Here is a 22,810-nt window from a genome sequence, read left to right on the forward strand (position 1 = left end):
TAAGATTTTATTACTTAGAGTGAAAACTCAACATTATCATCAATTATTATAAACCTGTAATCTTTCAATAACAACTTCGAGAAGTTAGCCTGGCTGGTCTGTGTATATTAAATGCATAGTTTTAGCGGGTTCACTTTATAAATGCTGAACATAATATAAATGTCTCATCCTCATGTAATAATTTTCTTATGATTGCTCAGAAATAGTTCCATAACATTTCTGCTAAATGTTTGAATATATAATTTTATCGAAACATCTTTTAACAACAAAATTATATCTGCATTATGCAAATTCTGCATCACTAAAACCAAAATTGACATTATCTACTGATGCTTCTATTATTTTTTGGCCCAAATATGAACACAAGTTGTTTGTAAAATTTCTTAGTGCTTGTCGATAAGCAACGTGTGACCTAATAATTATTTTTTATATGCATACTCATACCAATGTCTCAGAAAGGGGAAGTGGTATAGCAGACGGCATTAGATGAAATAATATATATAATATACGCAAGAATTGTTATGCACAACGGCTCGCTGTTTTGGGTCGTTTTGTGTTGTTATTATTGTTGTTGTTGGCTTACTTTATTTGCGATTTTCAAATAGATCGAATAACGAACTGAGTGAAGTAAAGCCGCATAAGCAACTGCGTGTCCATTCTTAGTCTATAAATTTATTTTTACTTCTTTTTTCGTGTCCATTAATAGGAATATTTTATTAAATTTGACATTATAAAAAATTCTTTATATAAAATCCTTTATATAAAATCCTTTATATGAAATTCCTTATATAAAATCCATTATAAAAAATCTCTTATATAAAATCAATCGAGCTTAAGGAATGGCGCTTTAAATTGAACGCACCTTATTTAATTTAATCCTTTCTTAATTCCTTTCTGGTCATGGATGTGTTGAATAATACCTTTTCCGCATTGTCAAAGCAAATAATCCGAAATGCATATACGAAGATGCAAACAAAGACTGTGCTGAGTACACCATCTTCAAGTGCAACAAATGGAACATCGCAAGAAAATCACTTGAAACAATAGTCGGTGAAGTATCAATAGTCGAAAAAATCACAACGAAAATGATACTATCTGCAGAAAACTAGACCGCCATAGACCGATTTGTTATGTTCGTACTCAAACAGAAAAAATATGGTCTAGAAAGTGACCAATTTTAAAAAAGAGAAAAACAAATAAACCTAAATGAGGTCTGGACGGAGGCTAATGAAAAAAAACAAAATTTTTAATGGAAAACCAACATGGAGACCCTATCTTGCAGTGTTCCCGATAACGTTCCAGGATATAAACGGTCTAGTACATGAGGGGGATTGTTTTTAGTCCGTGCAAACCGGGCATACCATTATTGTGACGACATAGTGATGATGTGTTAGGCAGTTTTAAACCTCCTCATCGCAAAAACCAAAAAAAAAAAACCAAAAAAAAAATTCTCAAATAAAATTTCTGTTTTCTATAGAAAATAACTCCTATAACAGAAGACTAAATTCAAGTGTCCCCATATTTACATAAAATGAATTACTTAAAAGACATTCTGTAAGCCAAGCTACAAATTTATATTACAAAAATTATAAATAATTATTAAATTTTAAAAAAGTATTTGTTTAAAATCTTTTTAATATTTAAATACAGTAATTAGTTGATTCCTATAACTAACCAAAAAAAAAAGTTGAATAAAGCAACTAATATCTAATTTCTAATATATTTATTAAATTATATATTTCGTACAAATTAAACTAATATAATTATAAAATAATTTTTAGAAATAAATTTCAAACAAAAAGTTTCATAAGAGTATTCGTTATTAAAAGTAAAAAAAAAAAATTGTTATAATCTATTAAATAGGTAACCGCAACTAGAAATATAATATGGCGAGCATTTAAGTCTTTTGATGTACTCGTTATTAACGAAGGATAACAAATATTAACCGAAAATGTCCGTAGTCTTCTGCTTAAGTTTACCCCAGAAACCGGAAGGCTCAGCTTCTGCTTTTACTTCAATTTCCTAAAAGCAATAATAAATTAGCATTAAATAAAATCTAAATAAATAAAACTATACTTATCAATAAAATAATACTTTTCACTTACCGACTTAGCAGTCACAACTTGCTTTTGACTAGCTTCCTTCTCTTTTGTTGTGAAAGTTCCGGTTAGATCTTCAACCTGCACTTGCTGCTGTCCATAGTCCTCTAGTTGCTGTTGTTGTTGTCCAGCATTATGTGCGTTGTATTGACCATTCCAAGCCAGTTCCACTTGTTGTTGTTGTCCAATATCATGTGCATTATACTGACCGTTCCAAGCTAGCTCAACTTGTTGTTGTTGTCCAAAATCATCAACCTGTTCTTCTTGCTGTTGTTGTTGGCCTTCATCAGTAGTAAGTGCATGAGATTGCATACCATTAAAGCTGTAATGCCTACTTGGATGTGAGTATTGACCATAATGTTGGCCACCACCCACACTTGCACTAGCAGAGGCTGTATTACTATCTGCGGTTGCTGTCGCACTCGCTACACCTACTGGTACTGTGAATTGATATTCTTTCTTAGTATAACGGTAACCGCTTTGTACTCCACTGCCGGGCATATTAACAGTAGTTTGAATCGCTGGCGGGCGTGTAGAAAGTTCACGTAATTCTGCAGAAGGCAATGGATACAATGGTTCTTGTCCAGCTACACCTGGTTCATCGAAATCCATTTTCTCGTCATATACATTTGGTGGTTGATCGCCACGATCCTTTGAGATCACTGGATGTGGCACATTTGTAACATTTGTAGAACCCTTTCCAGTTTCATAACCACCAGTACCAAAATTCATTGGCAACAAACCTTGACAAAGCAAATATAATCTACGGCGCCATTCCAGGAGTTCTTCACCAGTCAAGCCAGTTTCGTGTTCTAATTGCTTTATGCGCGCTTCTTCGATTTCAGCCCATTGAATACGTTCCGCTTCGGAGCTCAACTTTTTATGCATAATATATGTTAGGTACATTATTTCTTTCTCACGGAATTGTTGCAATTGACTCAAACTCATTTTGTAATGCTCAGCTAGTTGTTGTATGCGATCATATTCTTTCAGTTGCCAATCCTTCAATGCTTGCACCGAGATACCATACTTAGCAGCCCATTCATTGAATAACATATCTTGTCGTTGCCAATTTTTCAAGTTCTTTAGCGAAATGTTTTGATTCTTGATCAAACTATAAAGACGATCACGTTCACGTTTTTGCCAATGCTCCAACTTAAGCAATTTGGTGTGGTCAAATAAGCCTTCTCGTTCCATCACACCAATTTCAATTCTTTGGAAAGGTGCTAGTTGATCCAGAGAGCAACCATAAACTTTAGCCAACTGCAATTGGAATTGATGATCACCAGCTATGAATTCTAACAGTTCTTCTTCAGTTATAGTAATATCAGCGACTATAGTACGCAAACGCTCACGTTCCTCTTGTTGCCATCTATTGTAAGCATTATTAGAAGTATTATCCAACAAAATACCTAAATTAACCAAGCGACGAAGTTCGTTTTTAATCCAATATTCTAATTCCTCAATGGATACATGATACTCATCAGCTAAGGTATTTAAACGAAGTTTGTCTTCCAACAATAGCTTTTCTAAACTGCTTTGAGTTAAACCTGGTTGACGCAATGCTATCCAATACAAACGGTCCTTCTCCTTCGATTGCCAGTCTGTTAAATTCTCGGTAACAATTTTTCTTTGATCTAATAAACGTTGCAATTCTTGTTTATACCATGCCTCAATTTCTTCTACAGTTACATGATATTGTGTGGCTAAATTTTGTAGATGTGCGATATCTAGCTTCAGCTGACGTTCTAACTCTTCCAAAGACCATTGCTGCTGCTTGCGATACTTCTCGTCTATCAATTTTTGTATGTAATCCTGCTCTTTGAATTGCCACTCTTCCTCAGTAACAGTGCCATGTATCAAACCTTCTTTGGATAAGTTCTGCGCAACGTCACGCAACCAAAACTCAATTTCCTCTACTGTGATATTATACTGCCGGGCAAATTGTTCCCAACGCATGCGATTCTCCTTCAGATAGTTTTCAAATTGCTGCCAGTTCATCGGTTTTACCTGTGCAACAGCTTGCAAATGAGCCCGAGTTTGAACTTTCCACATCTCTTCATCGGTGGTTGTAGTAAATGGATGGTTAATATGCACTTCTCTATATATCTGAGGTAATTGGTGTTTGACCCAAGTCTCTATTTGTTCAATATTCACATGATATTGAGTTGCCAAACGCATTAAATGTGGACGGTCCTGTTTAAATAACTGTTCGAATTCCTGTACACTTAACTGTGGTTGTTGACGAAGTTTTTCTTTGATCAAATTTTGTATATATAATTTTTCATTAACTTGCCAATTCTCCTCTTTAATCGTACTTCCATTAATTAAGCCTTTTTTTGATAGCTCCTGTGCTGATTGGCGTAACCACATTTCGATTTCTTCAACAGTTATATTATAAGTGCGAGCAATTTGTTCCCAACGTATGCGTTCCTCAGTCAAATAACGTTCGAAGTCTTGCCAGCTCATTGGCTTTACTTGCGCAACTGCTTCCAAGTGTGCCCGTGTATGTACTTTCCACATTTCATCAGCTGTGTTATGATTTGGTACAAATATAATTTCAACTGGACGCTTGACCATTCCCAAAATTTGTAGCCTAGCACCTTCTTGTTGAACCCAGCTCTCAACCTCTTCGACAGTAATATGATAGTCATTCGCAATGCGTTGTAATCGCTCTTTGTCTCTCTTTAAAAAGTCTGTGAAATCTTCATAGGTGGCTGCATTGTTTTGTTGTTTAAGCCAATCTTGCAGGCGATCGCGTTCAATTTTTTGCCAATAAGTCAACTTTTCTACTTGCAACAATCCTGAATTTTTCAATCGCTGTAACTCATCACGCATCCATCGCTCAATTTGCTCCACACTTACACTGTATTGTCTGGCCAGTTGCTGCAGATGCTGGTTATCACGTCGCAATTGCATTTCAAACTCTTCAAAGCTGACGTTGTTTTGTTGCTGTAAAAGCATGTCAATTAAACGTTTTTGCTCATCTTCCTGCCACTTGGTTAAGTTTTCGACTTGGATCTCACCTTTTGTCTTCAAATTGAGCAATTGTTGTCTCAACCACGTTTCGATTTGTTCAACGCTCAACGAATATTGATTTGCAAGCTCCTGCAAGCGTGCACGTTCCTTCATCAATTCCATCTCAAATTGAACATAACTTATGCGATTATTTTGCTGGATCAAATCTTTAAGACGCTGTGCCTCACTAACCTGCCAAACAGACAAGTTTTTAACATGATTTTCGGAATTTTTCCTTAAACGTTGCAACTCTTCAATCATCCACTTTTCGATTTGCTCGACGTTGATTTTATACTGATTTGCCAGTTGTTGGAGATGAGCACGATCTGTTAGTAGCTTATCTTCAAACTGTTTGGTAGTTAGTTCATTATTGTACTGATCCAATAGTTGTTTTATATAGTCACGTTCCACAAATTGCCAAGTTTGCAAATTCTCAACTTCAAATTTTCCTTTGTCACGTAAATCATCGATTACTTTCTTAATATACTCCTCAACTTCAATAACACTGACATGATATTGATTAGCTAAGTTCATAAGAAAACGTCGATCTTGCTGCACCTTACGTTCGAAGTCTTCAACTGAAATAATAGATTGCTGTTGCAACAGATTTAATATGCGTTCATGTTCTGCCTTTTGCCAAGCAGTTAGCTGTTCAATATTGAGTTTGCCCTGCTGCTGTAAACGCCCCACTTCAGACTGTATCCACTTTTCGATTTCCTCAACTGATGTGTGGTATTGGAATGCCATTTTTTGCATATGTTCTCGATCCTTACGTAATGCCAACTCAAACTCTGTTGCACTCCATTGTTTGTTTTGTTTAATTAATTTCTCTAAACGTTCGCGTTCCGCAATCTGCCAGGCAGTTAGATTATCGATTTGCAATTGACCATCATCACGTAAGCGTGCCAACTCCTTCTGCATCCATTTTTCAATTTCTTCCACTTGTACACTGTAATCACGTGCAAGCTTCTCAAGCAATTCACGGTCTTGTCGCAGACGTTGCTCTAGCTGTTCGGTGGAATGATATTGCTCTTGTGTAATGCGTTCCAAGTATCTACGCTCAACCTCTTGCCAATTTGTAAGTTTCTCATTTGGTTTTAGCAGTCCCAACGCTATAAAGCGTTGTTCTTCATTACGCACCCATTGTTCAATTTCTTCAATTTGCACGTTATGTTGCATTGCTAATGTCTGCAGACGCGCACGGTCCTCAAGCAACCATTTGTGAAACTCTTCAACTGTGAAGTCGCGTTCTTGCACCAAATTTGTCAAATTTCCACGCCAATCAGTTTGCCAATCTTTCAGTTTTTCCATTTCTACAACACCTTCTTGTTGAAGTCGTAATATTTCGTTTTTGATCCATTCTTCGATCTCTTCAACACGCACTTGATGCTGGTGTGCCAAACTGTACAGATGCACTTGATCCTTTTTAATTTTATCTTCTAATTCGTGAACAGTCAAATTATTTTGCTTAACAAGAGCTAACAAGCGATCACGTTCAATTTTTTGCCAGTTATTTAATTGTTCCTGCATTTGCAATAAACCTAATCCCTGCAAACGCTCACCCTCTTTCTTGATCCATACTTCAATGTCTGATATTTTTACATTGTACATGTTTGAGAGATCTTGCAAGCGCTTCCTATCAGCCAATAGTTTTTTCTCAAATTCTTCAATTGTCAATTTATTTTGTTGAACAATATTTAAAATTTTGTCCCGTTCCTGTTTTTGCCAATCCTTGAGATCTTCCACTTTAATTAGACCTTCACCTTGTAAGCGTAGCATTTCTTTCTTCAACCACTCCTCGATTTCATCAACACGTACATGATACGTATTTGCAAGCGCATATAAATGCCCCTGATCGGTTTTTATCATCTTTTGTAATTCCTCAACAGTGAGCTCATTTTGCTTAACTATAGCCTGTAGACGGTCGCGTTCCTTTTGCTGCCATATTGCCAGTTCCTTCTCAACCTCTTTCAACAAACCTTGTGACTGGAAGTTTTTGATTTCATTTTTAATCCAATTCTCAACTTCAGATACTTGTATCTTATATATTTTGGCCAAATCCTCAAGACGTGCACGATCACTCATAATTTGTGTTTGAAATTCTTCGATTGTTAGATCATTTTTACTAACAATAGACATCAGATGTTCTCGTTCACGTTTCTGCCATTCTTTTATGCCCAACTCCAAATTTGTTTGTCCTTCTTTATTCAAACGTTCAAGCTCAGAGCGTTGCCATTTCTCAAGATCTTCAATACTTACGTGATACTTAGCTGCCAACGCTTGTATATAATTGCGATCACGTGCCATTTGTGCATCGATATCAGCTACAGAACCTTGATGATGTTTAACAATGTCTTCCAACCGCTCACGTTCAGAACGTTGCCACTCTGATATACGTGTCATTTCATTGTGATGCTCAGTAATTGCACCGTTTATACGAGCCAGTTCTTCTTTGAGCCATTTTTCCATATCCTGCACATTACCACGATACTTTAATGACAATTCAACCAATTTTTGTTGGTCCAATTGTATCGATTTTTGTAAGTTTGAAATGGACTCATTATGTTTACGTATAAGTTCATTTAAACGTTCCTGTTCATTTGTACGTAAAGAATCCGAATTTGGACGAGCCATCATTGAGTTATTTTGGTCATTAAAATAAACATAAAGGCGATTAAGTTCCTCAATCTGCCAATTTTTAAGCTCAGTTAACGATATTCTATATTGACGCGCTAATTGCATTAACTTGTCTTGGTTTTCACGTTGCCAACGTTCTAATTCCTCTTTCGAAATACTGTTTTGATGTATTAACCAATCAAGACGTCCACGTTCCAGTCGCTTCCAAGCAGTAGTGTCAGTGCTTTGTGCTTGGTATTGATTGCATAACACACGATAGCGTTCCAACTCCTTGCGATGCCATTCTTGTATGTCTTCAACTGTTGTATGATAACGTTGAGCCATTGCCAACAAACGTTCCTCTTGCTGACGTTGCCATTGTTCAAGCCTTTGCGGTGTGGTAGCACCTTGGGACAAGAACCAGAAGAAACGCTCACGTTCTTCACGCTTCCAGGCTTCATCGCGTGGAACCGTCCACTCACCAAATGGACGCTCAGTATCTATAACCAGTTTGCCATCTACCCACTTTTTATTCACCTCAGAACCATGTACAGTATTTGTGCCGTCGGGATGTGAAATTATTGTCTTATTTACTCGAGTAACCGTTACTGTCGAACCAGGATTATAGCTTGGGCGGTAAACATCACCAGAATTCACTTGGAAAACTTCAGCATCAAAATTTTTATTGTTATCAACACCAATATGTACTGGTGGTTTATAAGTTTCCATATTAGCACCCCATTCGCCACCAATATTTATCACAGGATTATAGCCAACAACACTAGGCTCCATATTCTTATTCACCCAATCGTAAATAGTTTTCTTACGTGTAACAGTAGTAGTGCTTGAACCACCACCAGGTACATAAATAGTAGGATAGTTGTTTACCACAGCACTGTTATCATAAATACTGGGACTATATCCGGGTACCGTATTTGTAGAGATTGTAGTGCGATTACGCTTCAATACAGTGACGAGTGGATTTGCAAATGTACCATCGCCAATTTTGTGAGCTTCAGTTTCATTTTTCTGAACAACGTAAGTTTTTCCATCAATCACCTTTACTTCTGCGGGATATGCGTAGTTTTTAACTTCATCAAAATTCGATAAATCAACTGGCTGATAAAGTCCAATATCTAAAGCCTGCTGTTGACCAAAGTCTTCTACATCAGGATTGGCATAGCTCTGCAAAGCTTGCGCTGCTTTCCATTCAAAAAAGTTGGGTTGCGCTATTTTGTTATATGTAATCAAACCTTTACGCATATCGGTAACAAGTTGCTCACATAAACGACGGCTCAAGGCATCCAATTCTGTGGAGGTTTTACCAGTCAGATTTATAATATTTTCTAAAAAAGATTTAAGTAAACAGTATATATAAAGTTTTAAATTCTATTAACTGAAAGCACATACCATTCCAAGGCGTAACATGATCATCTACATAACCCGTACTACTTCCCTGTGACATTTGATTGTACTCTTGACGCAATCTATTAGCAAATTGATGCACTTCATTCATGTGACTATAGGCCCAAGAATTCAACAAGCAGCAATCCTCCGTATGATCGCTAGAAGTTCTCGAACTACTGTAGCTATTCGAAGTTTGCCTTTGATAAGTTCTGTAGCCACTGCTCCATTGCGCTAGAGCCAGCACCAACAAAATCAGGCTGAAAGCCTTCATTCTGTCTTCTCTACTCAAATTGATGAATCTTTATTGACTATTGTCTAAAAAAAAAATCCAAATAATAAATGTTAATAAATAGTAACTATGTAATTATATTCTATATACATAAGATGAGCAGCAAGTCTGTGCCCGAAACATATGCTTGTGCTCTAAATAATAAATATTCATATTAAAAAAATTTTTTGAGATAAGCAATTTATTTTTGAATTAATAAACTCGATTCCCTACTATCTTATTAAATAATTTATTTGAAATAATCACATATTTTTTCTAATTTAGATTATCTTGAATGCGCTTATTAAAAGGTTCAAGAGGTCTAAGCATTATAGCATTTTAGTGTTCCAATTTGAGAAATGTATATTTATATGAAAGATCATGTGCACGTACACAGGCATTTTATTACCAATTTTATGAGTTGGTCTAGATTGCAGGAGATCGTAAAATCGAAAAGAATATCATCAGCATGACAAATGTCAAAAAATATCTTCCAGTCGAAAAGCAATATTTTTTAAAAACATGCGCTTTCCATCCGGTGGGCAACAAAAAATTATTGGCTATTCTTATAAGCTTGGTTTATGCAGTAAATAATATATATATATATATGTATATATATATATATTACTATATCGCTATAAGGTACTTTAGCTCATCAACTAAGTAATGTGAACAATATGTAATTCATTATTTAAATGACATGACAATCTTCATCTATAGAACTGAATATTCACAGGTGCAAATCCAAATAAGTGAATAGCGTATCTATTATTTTCTCCATCTCTCTAAAACGAATAAATTTCAAAAGAAACAATCCAAACAAGGAATGTTTTTACTATTAGAGACAGTAAGTACCTGCTTAACTGTCACAATCGGATACTTGACTGAAGTATCCTATATAAAATTTAATTAAATCAAGATAAATAAATATATACATAAAATAAAACAAAATAAAAATAATATAAAAATTTAATAAAATTGATATATAAATAAAATAATATCAAAAGAAAATAAACAAAATTTAAATTAAATGAAAATAAAATAAAAATAAATGCTCATAATTTAATAAAAATTATAAATTATAATATGAATTTTAATTATATTATAATATGAAAAGAAAGTAAACAAAATGAAAATTGAAATAAAAAATGAAAATAAAATAAAAGTAAAAAAAATAAAGTTAAATAAAATAAATTAAACCAATCAAAATAATAATAACAAAAACAAGAAAAAAAATTAAATATAATATAAATAAAATAATATAAAAATAATAGACAAATAAAAAGAAAACAAACAAGAAATTAATAAGAAGCAGTAAATTTATAAATAAAAAAAATTTAAATAAAATAAGATACAAATAAATAAATAATAATAAATGAATGATATTAATAAATAAATACTGATAATATTAAATAAATAATAATAAAAAATAAGTAATAATAATAAACAAATAATGACAATTATGATAATATTAATAATAATAACAATAATAATAGTAATAGTAATAATATAATAAGAACAATATAATAATAACAATATAATAATAATAAATAAATAATATATAAAATTAAATAAAATAACGATGAGAAAAAAGAAGATTTTTTAATAAAATAATAATAATATAAAAATATTTTAATAATATAAAAATAATTTAATAATATAAAAATAATTTAATAATATAAAAATTACTTAAGAAAATAAAAATAACTTAAGAATATAAAAATAAAATGTACATAAAATACAACAAAGTGAAATTAAAATAAAAGTACATTAATATGAGAATAAACAAAATTTTAAATTGAAGAAAAAATTAAAAAAAATAAAAATTCACTACAACAAAAAATTGAGCACAATTTCCCCTCTCTATTGAAAAATTTTATCTCTATATTAAAATTTATGATTCTTTCGCCAAAATGAATTTTAAAATTAATTTAATATAAAACAAAAAACATTTAATAAAAGCAATTTTTAATAAAATAACCTGAAAAAACGAAAACAAAAAAAAAATATAAACTAAAGTCGAAATAGAAAAAAAAATATAAATCAAACGAAAGTAAACATAATTATTTCCAAGAAAATAAAATTAACATGGAAAATAAATAAAAGAAAACCAAAAGTAAAATGATAATCAAATAAAAATGAAATAAAACCTCAACTTAACTCATGTATGGTATATATATATAAATTAAAATAAGCAAATGAAGATCACAAGACAACATCGTTTGTATTGCAAATTTTTTTTTTTTTGTTTTTCACAGTTTTGTGTTTATGCACACCATTAAGAACTTGCTTTTAGCTTCACTGCTGTATGTGGAGTCAAAAATTGTAATTTATTTATAATTATAATCCACACCCCTGTATAATCTATATTAAAATAAAATATATTGAGCTTCAATATATATGTATATAAAACATACATAAAAATAAAAAAAAGCATTAAAATGAAAAATTGGGTCAACTTCACAATTACATTGCACACAAAATAAACTTTATTATTTGAGTTTAGTTCATCATTATCTCTAAAATTATTAAAAATAAAGTTTATAAATAGCTGCAATTCACTTTTTCATTTTAGGAAGTTTGTATGCATGGACGACTTTTCGTATCTGATGTCACAATCTAATATGCGGAGCTTGTGTCATGCACTTTACATGTAAGCGCAATGTGCATCTATAATTGCTATTTTTGTAGATACAAATTAAAAAAGTACTCGGAATATCAAATGAAAACTTAATTTTAAATAAATTTGAAATATTTATAAACAAGTGCAAAGACTGATGTATCCATTAAATATAGAGGTGTGCCGCACAAATCATAGAGACACACACATAACTAATACGAAAAAGTATATGAAAAATCACAGTTAATGTATTGAGATGTGCTTTTATTACAATAAAAAAAAATTGAATATTAAGTTAATAATTTTTTTTAGAGTAACGAATTGAAGACAGACTATATATTAAGAGTATTCCATACGGTATTTTGCATTTGCATCCACAGAATTAAAAAATTCAGAGATTTGTCCTCGATGTATTCTTCAACATTTATTCTTGGATATTCATATATATCATTCTTTCTAACATATCATGATGCAAACAATAAAAGTCTTGCTTTAAAATACCGGTAAGTTTGAAGTTTTTAAAAAGTAAATAAACCAACATTGCCATAAGCCAGAGAATCGTAGAGATATTTAGATCTAAGTACTTCTTCATAAAACATTGTTCAGTATTATTCACAATTTATTCAAAATTATATTGCACGCCAGTTTATATATATATATATATATACCAATTGAAAAGTTCGAACTCTATATTACTTTAAAGCATTGAGAATAATATGTAATTGTGAAAAACAAATTTGTCATTTGAATAGCTTATTCGAAGTCATCGAATATTTGAAGGACTCGATCCAAATGTTCGAATTCAATTATATTCAAACTTTTCGAACATTTGGTATTGACTTAGTTCGAAAACTAACTTAACTAGCCTTCGTTTTCGGTTTAAAATTTGCAAAATCTTTGCATCATTCGTTCGAATAACACTAACTGTTCGTCTACAATGAGTACACTTGGACAAGATGTTTATGTTCGAATGCGAATACGTTTTATTTTCGAATTTTGTCTGCGAAAATAAAATTTATAAGTATTAATGAAAATGTAGGAGTGTGTACAAAACTCTGTATTGATTTTTCAAGTATGCAAATATATGCAAGTATATAGCATAAATTTTAATTTCTCTTATTTAAAACTATATTACTTTATTCGAAAGAGCATAAAAAAAAAGTATTTCACATGTTATTAATAATAACTTTACCCATATACATAAAAGAAAGTCGTGTTAGTTAGACCACTTATAACTCAAGAACGGCTGGACCAATTTTAATTATCTTTGATTTGTTGGAATTGTCTCCGCTCTAAATAGTAGAATACATTATAAAATATTGGAAAAATCCACTAATTTTAGCAAAAATAATAAATTTGTAAATGCTGTTTTAAACTGTTGACAGTTCGACAGTTTGAGTGATATTGATTTCTTTTTAAATTTTTTTTTCAAATATTTCAAATATTTCAAATTTCAAATATAATAAATTCAAATATAATAAATAAATATGAGCTGAAAGTATTGATATGTTTGTTTGTGCGAGTGCCAGATTCACCATCATATTGAATCATTGCAACCTGTTGAAGATGCACAACATAAACTCTTGCAAATATACTTCATGGGCAATATGATGGAACAACTTGAACGGCGTCAAGAGATCAACACAGCAATGAAAATAGCAATTCTTCAAGATCTGCAGCAACTACTTCATGAACATCATGCATTGGTCAGGCTGTTCAAGACTGCGTTGGAGCGCATGCCACATGATAACTACAAAGTTGTGATTAGAGCGGATAAACGACCACTGATGTTTTGGCAAGAAGATGATGGATATCACTTCAATATAAAAATGATAAACCCATTGAATGGTGGGTGGGTATCAACATCATAGTTTTCAATTCAGAATACTGACGTGAGTCTTACTTCTAAGATACTAATTTTACTGTTTTTAAGTCAGGTGAGGAAACTACCAAGAAAATTAGTTCGTGTAATCCAAAATGGAAAGAAATTGTTCAAATGCTGCTTCCTGGACAGACATCAAGTGATCGGCACGACATCACTGCACGTGTATTCAAACACAAAATTCGATCGCTGATGAATCTAAAATTTAATATAACATTGTTTCCTTTCCTTCTAATATTATTAAACATAATTTTAATATTATTTTAAATTCTTCGAAGACTTTGTTTTAGATAAAATGATTGTACAATAATAATATATTTATATGAAAAAATTTTTAGACAAAATTTTAAATTTTTTATTATTATTATTTTTAAATATCTTAAAAATCCGATATCAATCAGTCAAAATATCTTAATACGTTAGAGGATGCTTTAATTTTTTTGTTATATTATAAAGTAGTTTTTTTAATATTATTAAAAATTATTATTATTGAATATTAAATTTAATATTTTATTTTTTTTATATCATTAGAAATTCTTAGAGAGGTTCCGAATAGTAGTGAACTACAACAACATAAAGTATTTTTATATTATTTTAATTAATTGAATTTTTGGCTAACCATACAGTCAACATTTGACAATACTCAAAACAGCTGTATGTTCAGCCAAAAATTTAATTAATTAAAATAATATAATAATAATTAATGTTGTTGTAGTTCACTATGGTTCGAAAGCTCTCTATTAATTACCACAGTTTCTGTTAAAGTAAAAATAGTCACTACTGTCATATTGACGTTAAAATCAAATTTAATTAGAAATTCTTCATATTTTAAATGATGTTTTTAATATATATTTTGTTATTTTTTATAGATCTCTTTAAAGTTTTATATTAAAAAATTATTTTAACGTATTTAACATATTGTTGAGCTATATCCGTTATTTTTATTTTTCAATGTGATTAAAAATTGTGTTTTAGATAACAATCTGTTTTTTATTTTAGACTATTATTTTTAAAATTTTTGTATTCTATTAAATTTTCATTATTTATTATTATTTTTATTATTTAAAATTTATTATTTATTTTTAAATTTCTCAAAAGGCTTGTATTAAATGGAATTTTTTGATATTTTTATTCTTCAATCTGCTAAAAACTTTTTTTAATATTAGACTATTATTTTTTTAATTATTATATTTTATTAAACTTTGCTTTATTGTTTATTATTATTATAATTTTTATTATTTTAAATTTATTATTTATTTTTAAATTTCTCAAAAGGCTTGTATTAAATAGAATTTTTTGATATTTTTATTCTTCAATCTGCTAAAAACTTTTTTTAATATTAGACTATTATTTTTTTAATTATTATATTTTATTAAACTTTGCTTTATTGTTTATTATTATTATAATTTTTATTATTTTAAATTTATTATTTATTTTTAAATTTCTCAAAAGGCTTGTATTAAATAGAATTTTTTGATATTTTTATTCTTCAATCTGCTAAAAACTTTTTTTAATATTAGACTATTATTTTTTTAATTATTATATTTTATTAAACTTTTCTTTATTGTTTATAATTATTATTAATTTTATTATTTTAAATTTATTATTTATTTTTAAATTTCTCAAAAGGCTTGTATTAAATAGAATTTTTTGATATTTTATTCTTCAACCTGCTAAAAATTTTGTTTTAGACAACAAACTTTTTTTAATATTAGACTATTATTTTTTAAATTATTATATTTTATTAAACTTTGCTTTATTGTCTATTATTATTATTAGTTTTATTATTTTAAATTTATTATTTATTTTTAAATCTCTCAAAAGACTTGTATTAAATAGAATTTCCTAATATTTATAGTAAAATTGTAGACATTTAAAATTGAACTCACTTTTTTATATACAAAAAATTGTAAATAAATATTCCATCAAAATGAACACATTAATATTTGATTGCAAATTAATAATATAAATAAATTTGTAAAAATATTTTTTTCACTCAATATATCCTTTGTGCAGGATTTTGTGGATATAAATGCTCTAAACAAACAAACAAACGCCAAACGAACACAAACGAAACGCACGTCTTTACTCCAAATGCGCGACTGACTTCAGAACTACTCAAGAAACGACTTAAATGAAATTTCAAGAGTCAACACAGAACCCACACACACACACACACTTTTTTGCTTATGGGACAAGCAATGGAGAATTGTCAACAATTTGACAGAAATACAAGCACAAACAAAAAAAAAATAAGAACACAACAAAAACAAATTCAAAACAAAGCAAAGAAATTAAAACAAAAACAATAACAAACAAATTATGCCGCGCTATTAACGAGCACGTAAACAGAGCAAATCTTTGAGTGAGCAAATTGTTGTTATTGGAGAGCAAAAGCTCATTCTGTTGATATGGATTTTTGGAAAATTTCAATGGCGTCTTACGTAGTCTTAATTCGGCGAAATTAGAATGTCAAAAAGTAGTTGTGTGAACCATCAGTGCACAGATTTAGTAAATGGCTTAATCACCGCGGCTACTGCGGCTGCTGCTGCGGCTACTGCGGCTACTACTAGTTCGTCAGCTGTGGCTTATGTGCGAGTAATTATTATTGTCGTTGATGTTATAATTTTGATTTTTACTGCAGTGAGTAACTGTGATTGCTGCTCCGAGACACAGACTTGAGTTCCGCTTTCGGTCTAATTTGAATTCTAAGCAATTTTTTGCAGCGTTTTTTTTTTCTTTTTTTTTTTGATTTATGTAAACAAAAAATATAAGAAAATGCAAAGAAAAAGAAGAAACACAAAAAAGTGTTTTGGATTTTCCAAACAAATTTTCAGTTTTGATTATTCTGAGAATTGCACCAAAGATGCTAAATTAATTTGATTAACATTAACTGGTCGAAATTTCATTCCTATTCTTTGCATTTCATCAAAATTCGTCAAATTTTTGATTATCTTATTTTGGTTTTTTTTTTTGTTAATTCAATGAATATCAGTAGAAACCTTTTAGATGACCTAAAGGGTATCGGAACAATTTGCTTTCGCCGTTAACTTCAGTTTGGTATTAGTCAGGATTCACACTAATTGAAATCAGTTGATGATTGGTTGATAGGAATAATTCCTTTTAGTTTAAAAATCCACGCATCTGGATCGATTTGTGCTACGCTGCATTACCCTAATACATAACTATGGCCTAGTTCTCGATATACCTGGTGAACTTGGTGTTCCAATAATATTGCACGTTCCCGTCTGATCTTCTGAGACAAATTCATTATGGACAATTTTTTTTTTAAATAAAGAAAACTATCAATATTGTCTTTATTTAGTTTTTTAAAAACCCCAGTTTTTTATCTTTCGTTATCTTTGGTAACACCTATTCCGTGCTCTGGTAATTTGCTTTCGTTTTATATTGCAAACATCCAATAGATGCGTTTAAGAGATCAGGATTACAAAATAAAAACAGAACATGGAGGATTCATTTAAATGGATTGGAAAAGGACGACTAGGACGATTAAAAGTTTAAATCAGCAATTATGCCACCAAAAACTAGAGGAATACCATAGATAGCGAAATTATCATAATCTCGCCCACATAAGGAAGTAAGGGTTTTTTCATAATTAACTCCAGAATAAAACAAAAGGAAAGGGAAAACATCCAATTTCATCAAGAGCTGACATGCTTGACTGTAACTAAATTCCTTTGAGACATTTTTAACACTCTTTCCAACACTGAACTCTGAAATCTATTTGGTTGTACATCTGAGTGTGTGGTAAGAAATATGCACATACTTTGCATTTCCTCAAATTTTTGGTGTGTGTTCAATAGATGTTTGTAATTTTCAGTATGCCAGTTTCATTTTCAATAACTCCCGCAAGTACACAGATGCAACTTCATCTTAGGGAAAAGGAAAATAGACGTTAAAACAAGATTCCAGACCATCATATTAAACATAACAGACAGCAAATAACCAACAAATGCTGGCAAACTAAGTTTTAAACTTAATTGCGACAATACGATGACGTCTACAATTACTAAATTTTCGCCTATGGCATATGTTTTATGTTTGCAACTAAAACTTTTTGAACACCCTTGATAATACAAGATCAAAAGAAACTATTCCGTTGAGAATACTAGAGAGAATACCTATAATATTACAGTATGTGAGTAATGAGAATGTTTAAAAGTTGACTTTAGGTAGTTATAGACTATACGCCCAGGTATTTGGCAACCTCGGTTGTGTTGAGTGTTTGCAAACAAAGATAAGCTTTGGCATCTTCTAATTACAAAAGAAAGAAAGTAAGATTGCTTTGTCTCATCATATAAATTAGTACAAATGAGAGGATATTAAATCGATGTAGAACCTCAAGGCTTATAAAGCTCAAAAATATGAAAAGAAGTTGATTGTCATGGTTTTTTATATATTCTTAATCTGTCTGTAGGTCCCTTCTTGTTAAATAATTAAACGTTTAATATATGTTATTATACTCTATATTTCGACTCTCCTTGAGAATCATTATCAGGATTACGATACATCCTTCTATTTGTTCTATTGTCTATTTTGTATTGTATTGTCTATGAGGAGAACGTATCGTAATCCTGATGATGACTCTCTGCATTGTTCAATATACACGATAGAACAAAGAGGAGAACGTATCATAATACTGATGATGACTCTTAAGGAGAAATATAGCGTATAAAAAAAAATATTAAACGTTCAACTATTCAACAAGGAGGGACCTACAGCCAGATTAAAAATATATAAAAAACCATTTTAATGAACAGGTTAAAAAATAAATAAAAAAAATTGAATTTGATTATCTTTTATATCTTAGAAAGCAATATAGAAATATAAAAACTCAAGGGAATAATCGAATTTAGTCAAGAAGCACAAGTTTAGGTGACTTTATGCAATAGTCTCTAATTGTCTTTTTTAACAGAACATAACAAAATTCTTTGACTTTGGCCGATCTAGTAACTTTATAATTACTATATAACTACCTCTAAATATAAGTATATATCAGCTTCTAAATCCTCTTAAGGTTAGCTACTATTGAGATGATGAGAACATTAAGTATAAAAAATTTTCATCTAAATTAAAAGTGTTATGATAAACATAGTTTTATATATTTTTAAAGTAATATATAAATAATAGTAATAAAAATATGTTATATATTGAAATCAAGTTTTATTTAAAATAGTTATATATACAAGAGTAATTACATCTGGTACAATTAATACAATTCTTTTCTGTTATAAATAAAAATGAACCATTTTATTCCTAAATTATTCTATTCAAAAATTATAGTTAATTATAATCATCAAGAACCCCTTGGGAACAATAATTATTCTGAAAAATAATGAACTTACAATATGTTTTCTAAGAGTTCCCTGATTTAAATTAGAAGTGTGAGGAATTTGATTTGATCTTCAATGTATTAGATATTACAATTAGAAAGAAATCGAAAATTGGACAGATAACTAAAAAAAAAATTTTTTGAAACTATATCAAAGACTTATATATTCACTAATTTTTTCAGATTTTTTTATTTGTACAGATTTTATTAAAAATAATCGAACGAAATGTTTAATGATTTTTTTTTTAATACAAATATATTTATTTATTCATTTATGTAAAAAAAAATTAATCATTTAAATTTTTCTTCCTAAAAATGGTTTTAATTTTTTAAAAGTGATGGCATTGATGACCTTTCTTTGATCTTTCGGTTTAAGATACAGAAACTTTAGAAATTGATAAGATTTCGAAAATTTGGTTTTAATAATTAGTGCAGATTTACGTAGAATATTTTGAGCTTCTTAGAACGTAAAGTAAAAGACGAAAAAAAATTATAATAAATAATACGAGCAGAATAATTCAATATTTTTTAATGCACTAAATACGATTAAAAAACCAAAAATATATACTTATTTATTAAAATTATTTTTATAAATTTTATAAATGAAAAATATTTTTATTTATCAGAAAATTTATTTATTGATATTAGCAAAGAACTGTTTTGGATACTATTAAATATCTATTATTATAAAAAGTATAGTTGCTTTATATATCTATATATATATTTTTCGTTTAAGACTACAACAGTCAGAAATGGAACCTTGTCCAATTTATAACGGAAACTTATACGTTAGAAATATTCTGAACCAACATTGAACTTAATTTGCGTTGATCCAATTTGCTTTATATATTTACATATATGTATATTAGAGCATTTAATAAATAGTGGACGACATTTAAGTCATGACTTTATGTTAAGTCTAAGAAAAAAAAAATTTGTGTAAAAAATAGATATTTTTAAATTAAGTATTAGAACAAAATAAATAAAACCCACAAGTATAAAGTAGCACCCATTTATTATTGTTTTTATTTTTATATATCAATCGGCATCCGAAGCAGTTGTATATAGTTAGCTGCATATTCTCAACGAATTTTAATATAAGCATTTCAAAACATTTCTATATATACGGAGGTCATTATTTATATTTTGAGCCTTAGCAGCACTAATTGTTGTTAGCTATCATCTGACGTTTAAATACGAAAGTTTTATATTATTAAACAGAAACTACCATAGACTTTTTGTCAATAGAGCGTGTCGAATCATACTCCATCTCCATCAAGAGAATGCGAGTACTCATACATCTCGTCTAACAACCGACTATTTGAACATTCAAAAAATCGAATTGATGGGTCATCCACCGTATAGTCCTGATTTGACACCCAATAACTTCTTCTTTTTCCGGAACGTCAAGAATAAATTGCGTAGACAACGATATTTGTAGGCGGAAGAAGCTGTTGTTTCATTTAAAAACCATGTTTTGGAGGTGTCTGAAGAAGATTGAAAAAAATGCTTTGAGATATTGTTCGAACGCATGCAAAAATGTACGAGTATTAATCAGAATACTTCGAGAAACAATAAAGCAATTTTCAACAACAAGTCAGTTTTTTTTTTATTATTAAGCTCAAAATATAAATAGTGACCCTCGTAAAAAATATGTTAGTATGGATGCGCTGAAAAAAGGCATTGTTCAGGAATAGACCAAAATATTGGAGGATCATGCTACTCATTTTTTAACCGTTTGAAGGCCATAGTAAAGGCTAAAGGTCGTCACATCGAGGTAGAGGTGGTAATTTTTTGTAATTTGAATCAATAAAAAATAATTTCTCACAAAAAAGATAGGGTCGCTTGAATAGGTAACACTTCAATCGGTTAAACCTGCATATTTTTATTGTTATGTTTATTGTGTAGTGACTATGTGTATAGTTATCCCAAACAAGTAACCATCAATATCAAATCGGTACTCGTATATACACCTCTAACTCTAATACAATTATCCCAAAGTTGTTATAATATTTTATTTTTGTAGACTTAAAACACTATACTATATAAGAGAATAGTATATCCATCAAGACATTAGAATAGATCTCTATACTGTCTATTAATTCTTTTACCTAAACTAATTTTTCTTCTTGGGAAACCATTTTAATATATGCATACGGGGAATTGTCACTAGAGGACACATCTAAAGAATATATAGGATTTGAGGAAAATTTATGCAATTTAGTTACAGTTATCGTTGGCTCGTGAGAAGTTAATTTTTTGAAAGACTCACCAAACCTATTTACAATAATAAAAATAAGAACAGACTATGATTGAAGTTTGTAGAAGTTTTGGTTCTGTTCTTGTATAAAAGTAGCGTCAAAGTTTTAGTTCTACTATTGATTAATAGATCGCACTCTACAAACTTAATGACTACCCAAGTATTAGATATGTATATTGCAAGTAAAAGTCGGCTTACTGAAATTAGATCATAAAAAAAAGGGAATTAATATATGCTAAACTGAGAACTCAAAAATTCATAAAACTCAGTTTTTTGAATAATTTTTTTTAAAGAAGTGAATTGCATATTAAACAATTAAATGAATATAAGTATAAAAAAGATTAAATATATTATTAATAATTATTTCACATTATTATTATTAAAAGAAGGGATTGTGCACTGCGACCTAAAAGATCTATTGTGCCCCGTACTCGGATTAGAGTGTTTCTCCAAGTCCGATTTCTTTAATGAAAGACAGTATAGAGCCTATTTTTACTAGTCTTCAATCTTTATGATCCATGAAATACCCTCTTAGGTGATTGTTCCGCTTGTGCATCAGTGCCGGGCACTCCCCAAGTACATGGTATGCAGTTTCTCTCTCTTCTCTACTGTATCTGCAGTCTGAGTTGGATTGAATTCCTAACTTCTATAGGTGATTATTCAATCTACAGTGACCGGTCAATAATCTCGTAATAATTCTTAGGCTGTTTTTTTTTATTTCACATATTCTTAAGAAAATATAGTGAAACGATCTTGTTTATACACCTAAAGAATATTATAGCGAATTCATTATAGGAGAAATAATATATGTATTCAATATAAATATAAAATAATTACATTTTATTGTATAAAAAAAAAAAAATTTTTAATTATGCTAAAAAAATTATGTTGTATATTTTTTTATAACTAAAGAACTATTTAAGTGCCAATAAACTATGTTTTAAATTATCAACAACCCATAATTTATGTTTTTATATAAAAAGCATCTTGAAAACATCTGAAATCCATGATCTCGTGAAAATTTAAAATAATTTTAATAGTAAAGTTTATTTATAAATATTTCATCTTTTATTGGCAGAAGTTGTGACTAACTGATTTATTTTTGATGAAATGTGGAGATGATTTATATTTTATACGTTCTTTTGATCTCTGAAAATGACATTGATAGTTTCAGGAAAAGCACGAAAAAATGGGCGGCTCGACACAGTCATTTGGAATACGACTGAGAATAAAATAAAACAAAAATCTTTTAATTAGTTGAAAAATAAATTAAATTCAAAAAAAAAA

General features: G+C 29.8%; 2 protein-coding genes across 2 annotated transcripts; one reads left to right on the forward strand and one right to left on the reverse strand.

Moving 5' to 3' along the window:
- Positions 1–1,813: 1,813 nt before the first annotated feature.
- LOC119689750 (tiggrin) lies at positions 1,814–15,834 on the reverse strand. The gene is made up of 4 exons (XM_038104647.1): positions 15,800–15,834; positions 9,144–9,455; positions 2,106–9,079; positions 1,814–2,022 (listed from the first exon to the last, which is right to left on the reverse strand). The coding sequence occupies exons 2-4, from the start codon at positions 9,409–9,411 to the stop codon at positions 1,942–1,944; spliced, it is 7,323 nt and encodes a 2,440-aa protein (XP_037960575.1). The 5' UTR covers positions 9,412–9,455; positions 15,800–15,834; the 3' UTR covers positions 1,814–1,941.
- Positions 13,527–14,177, forward strand: LOC119688554. The gene is made up of 2 exons (XM_038103227.1): positions 13,527–13,876; positions 13,966–14,177. Exons 1-2 carry the CDS (start codon positions 13,627–13,629, stop codon positions 14,175–14,177), a joined length of 462 nt encoding a protein of 153 aa, XP_037959155.1. The 5' UTR covers positions 13,527–13,626.
- Positions 15,835–22,810: the final 6,976 nt, after the last annotated feature.

The sequence above is a fragment of the Teleopsis dalmanni genome, chromosome X (genome assembly GCF_002237135.1).
Source record: "Teleopsis dalmanni isolate 2A chromosome X, ASM223713v2, whole genome shotgun sequence".
Classification (NCBI taxonomy): Eukaryota; Metazoa; Arthropoda; class Insecta; order Diptera; family Diopsidae; genus Teleopsis; species Teleopsis dalmanni.

Coding starts and splice junctions, on each gene's coding strand:
- LOC119688554 (XM_038103227.1), top strand. CDS start 13,627: ATGGGCAATATGATGGAACAACTTGAACGGCGTCAAGAGATCAACACA. Junction 13,877..13,965: donor AATGATAAACCCATTGAATG/GTGGGTGGGTAT, acceptor TTTTTAAGTCAG/GTGAGGAAACTACCAAGAAA.
- LOC119689750 (XM_038104647.1), bottom strand. CDS start 9,411: ATGAAGGCTTTCAGCCTGATTTTGTTGGTGCTGGCTCTAGCGCAATGG. Junction 9,080..9,143: donor TCATGTTACGCCTTGGAATG/GTATGTGCTTTC, acceptor AATCTTTTTTAG/AAAATATTATAAATCTGACT. Junction 2,023..2,105: donor AAGTTGTGACTGCTAAGTCG/GTAAGTGAAAAG, acceptor TATTGCTTTTAG/GAAATTGAAGTAAAAGCAGA.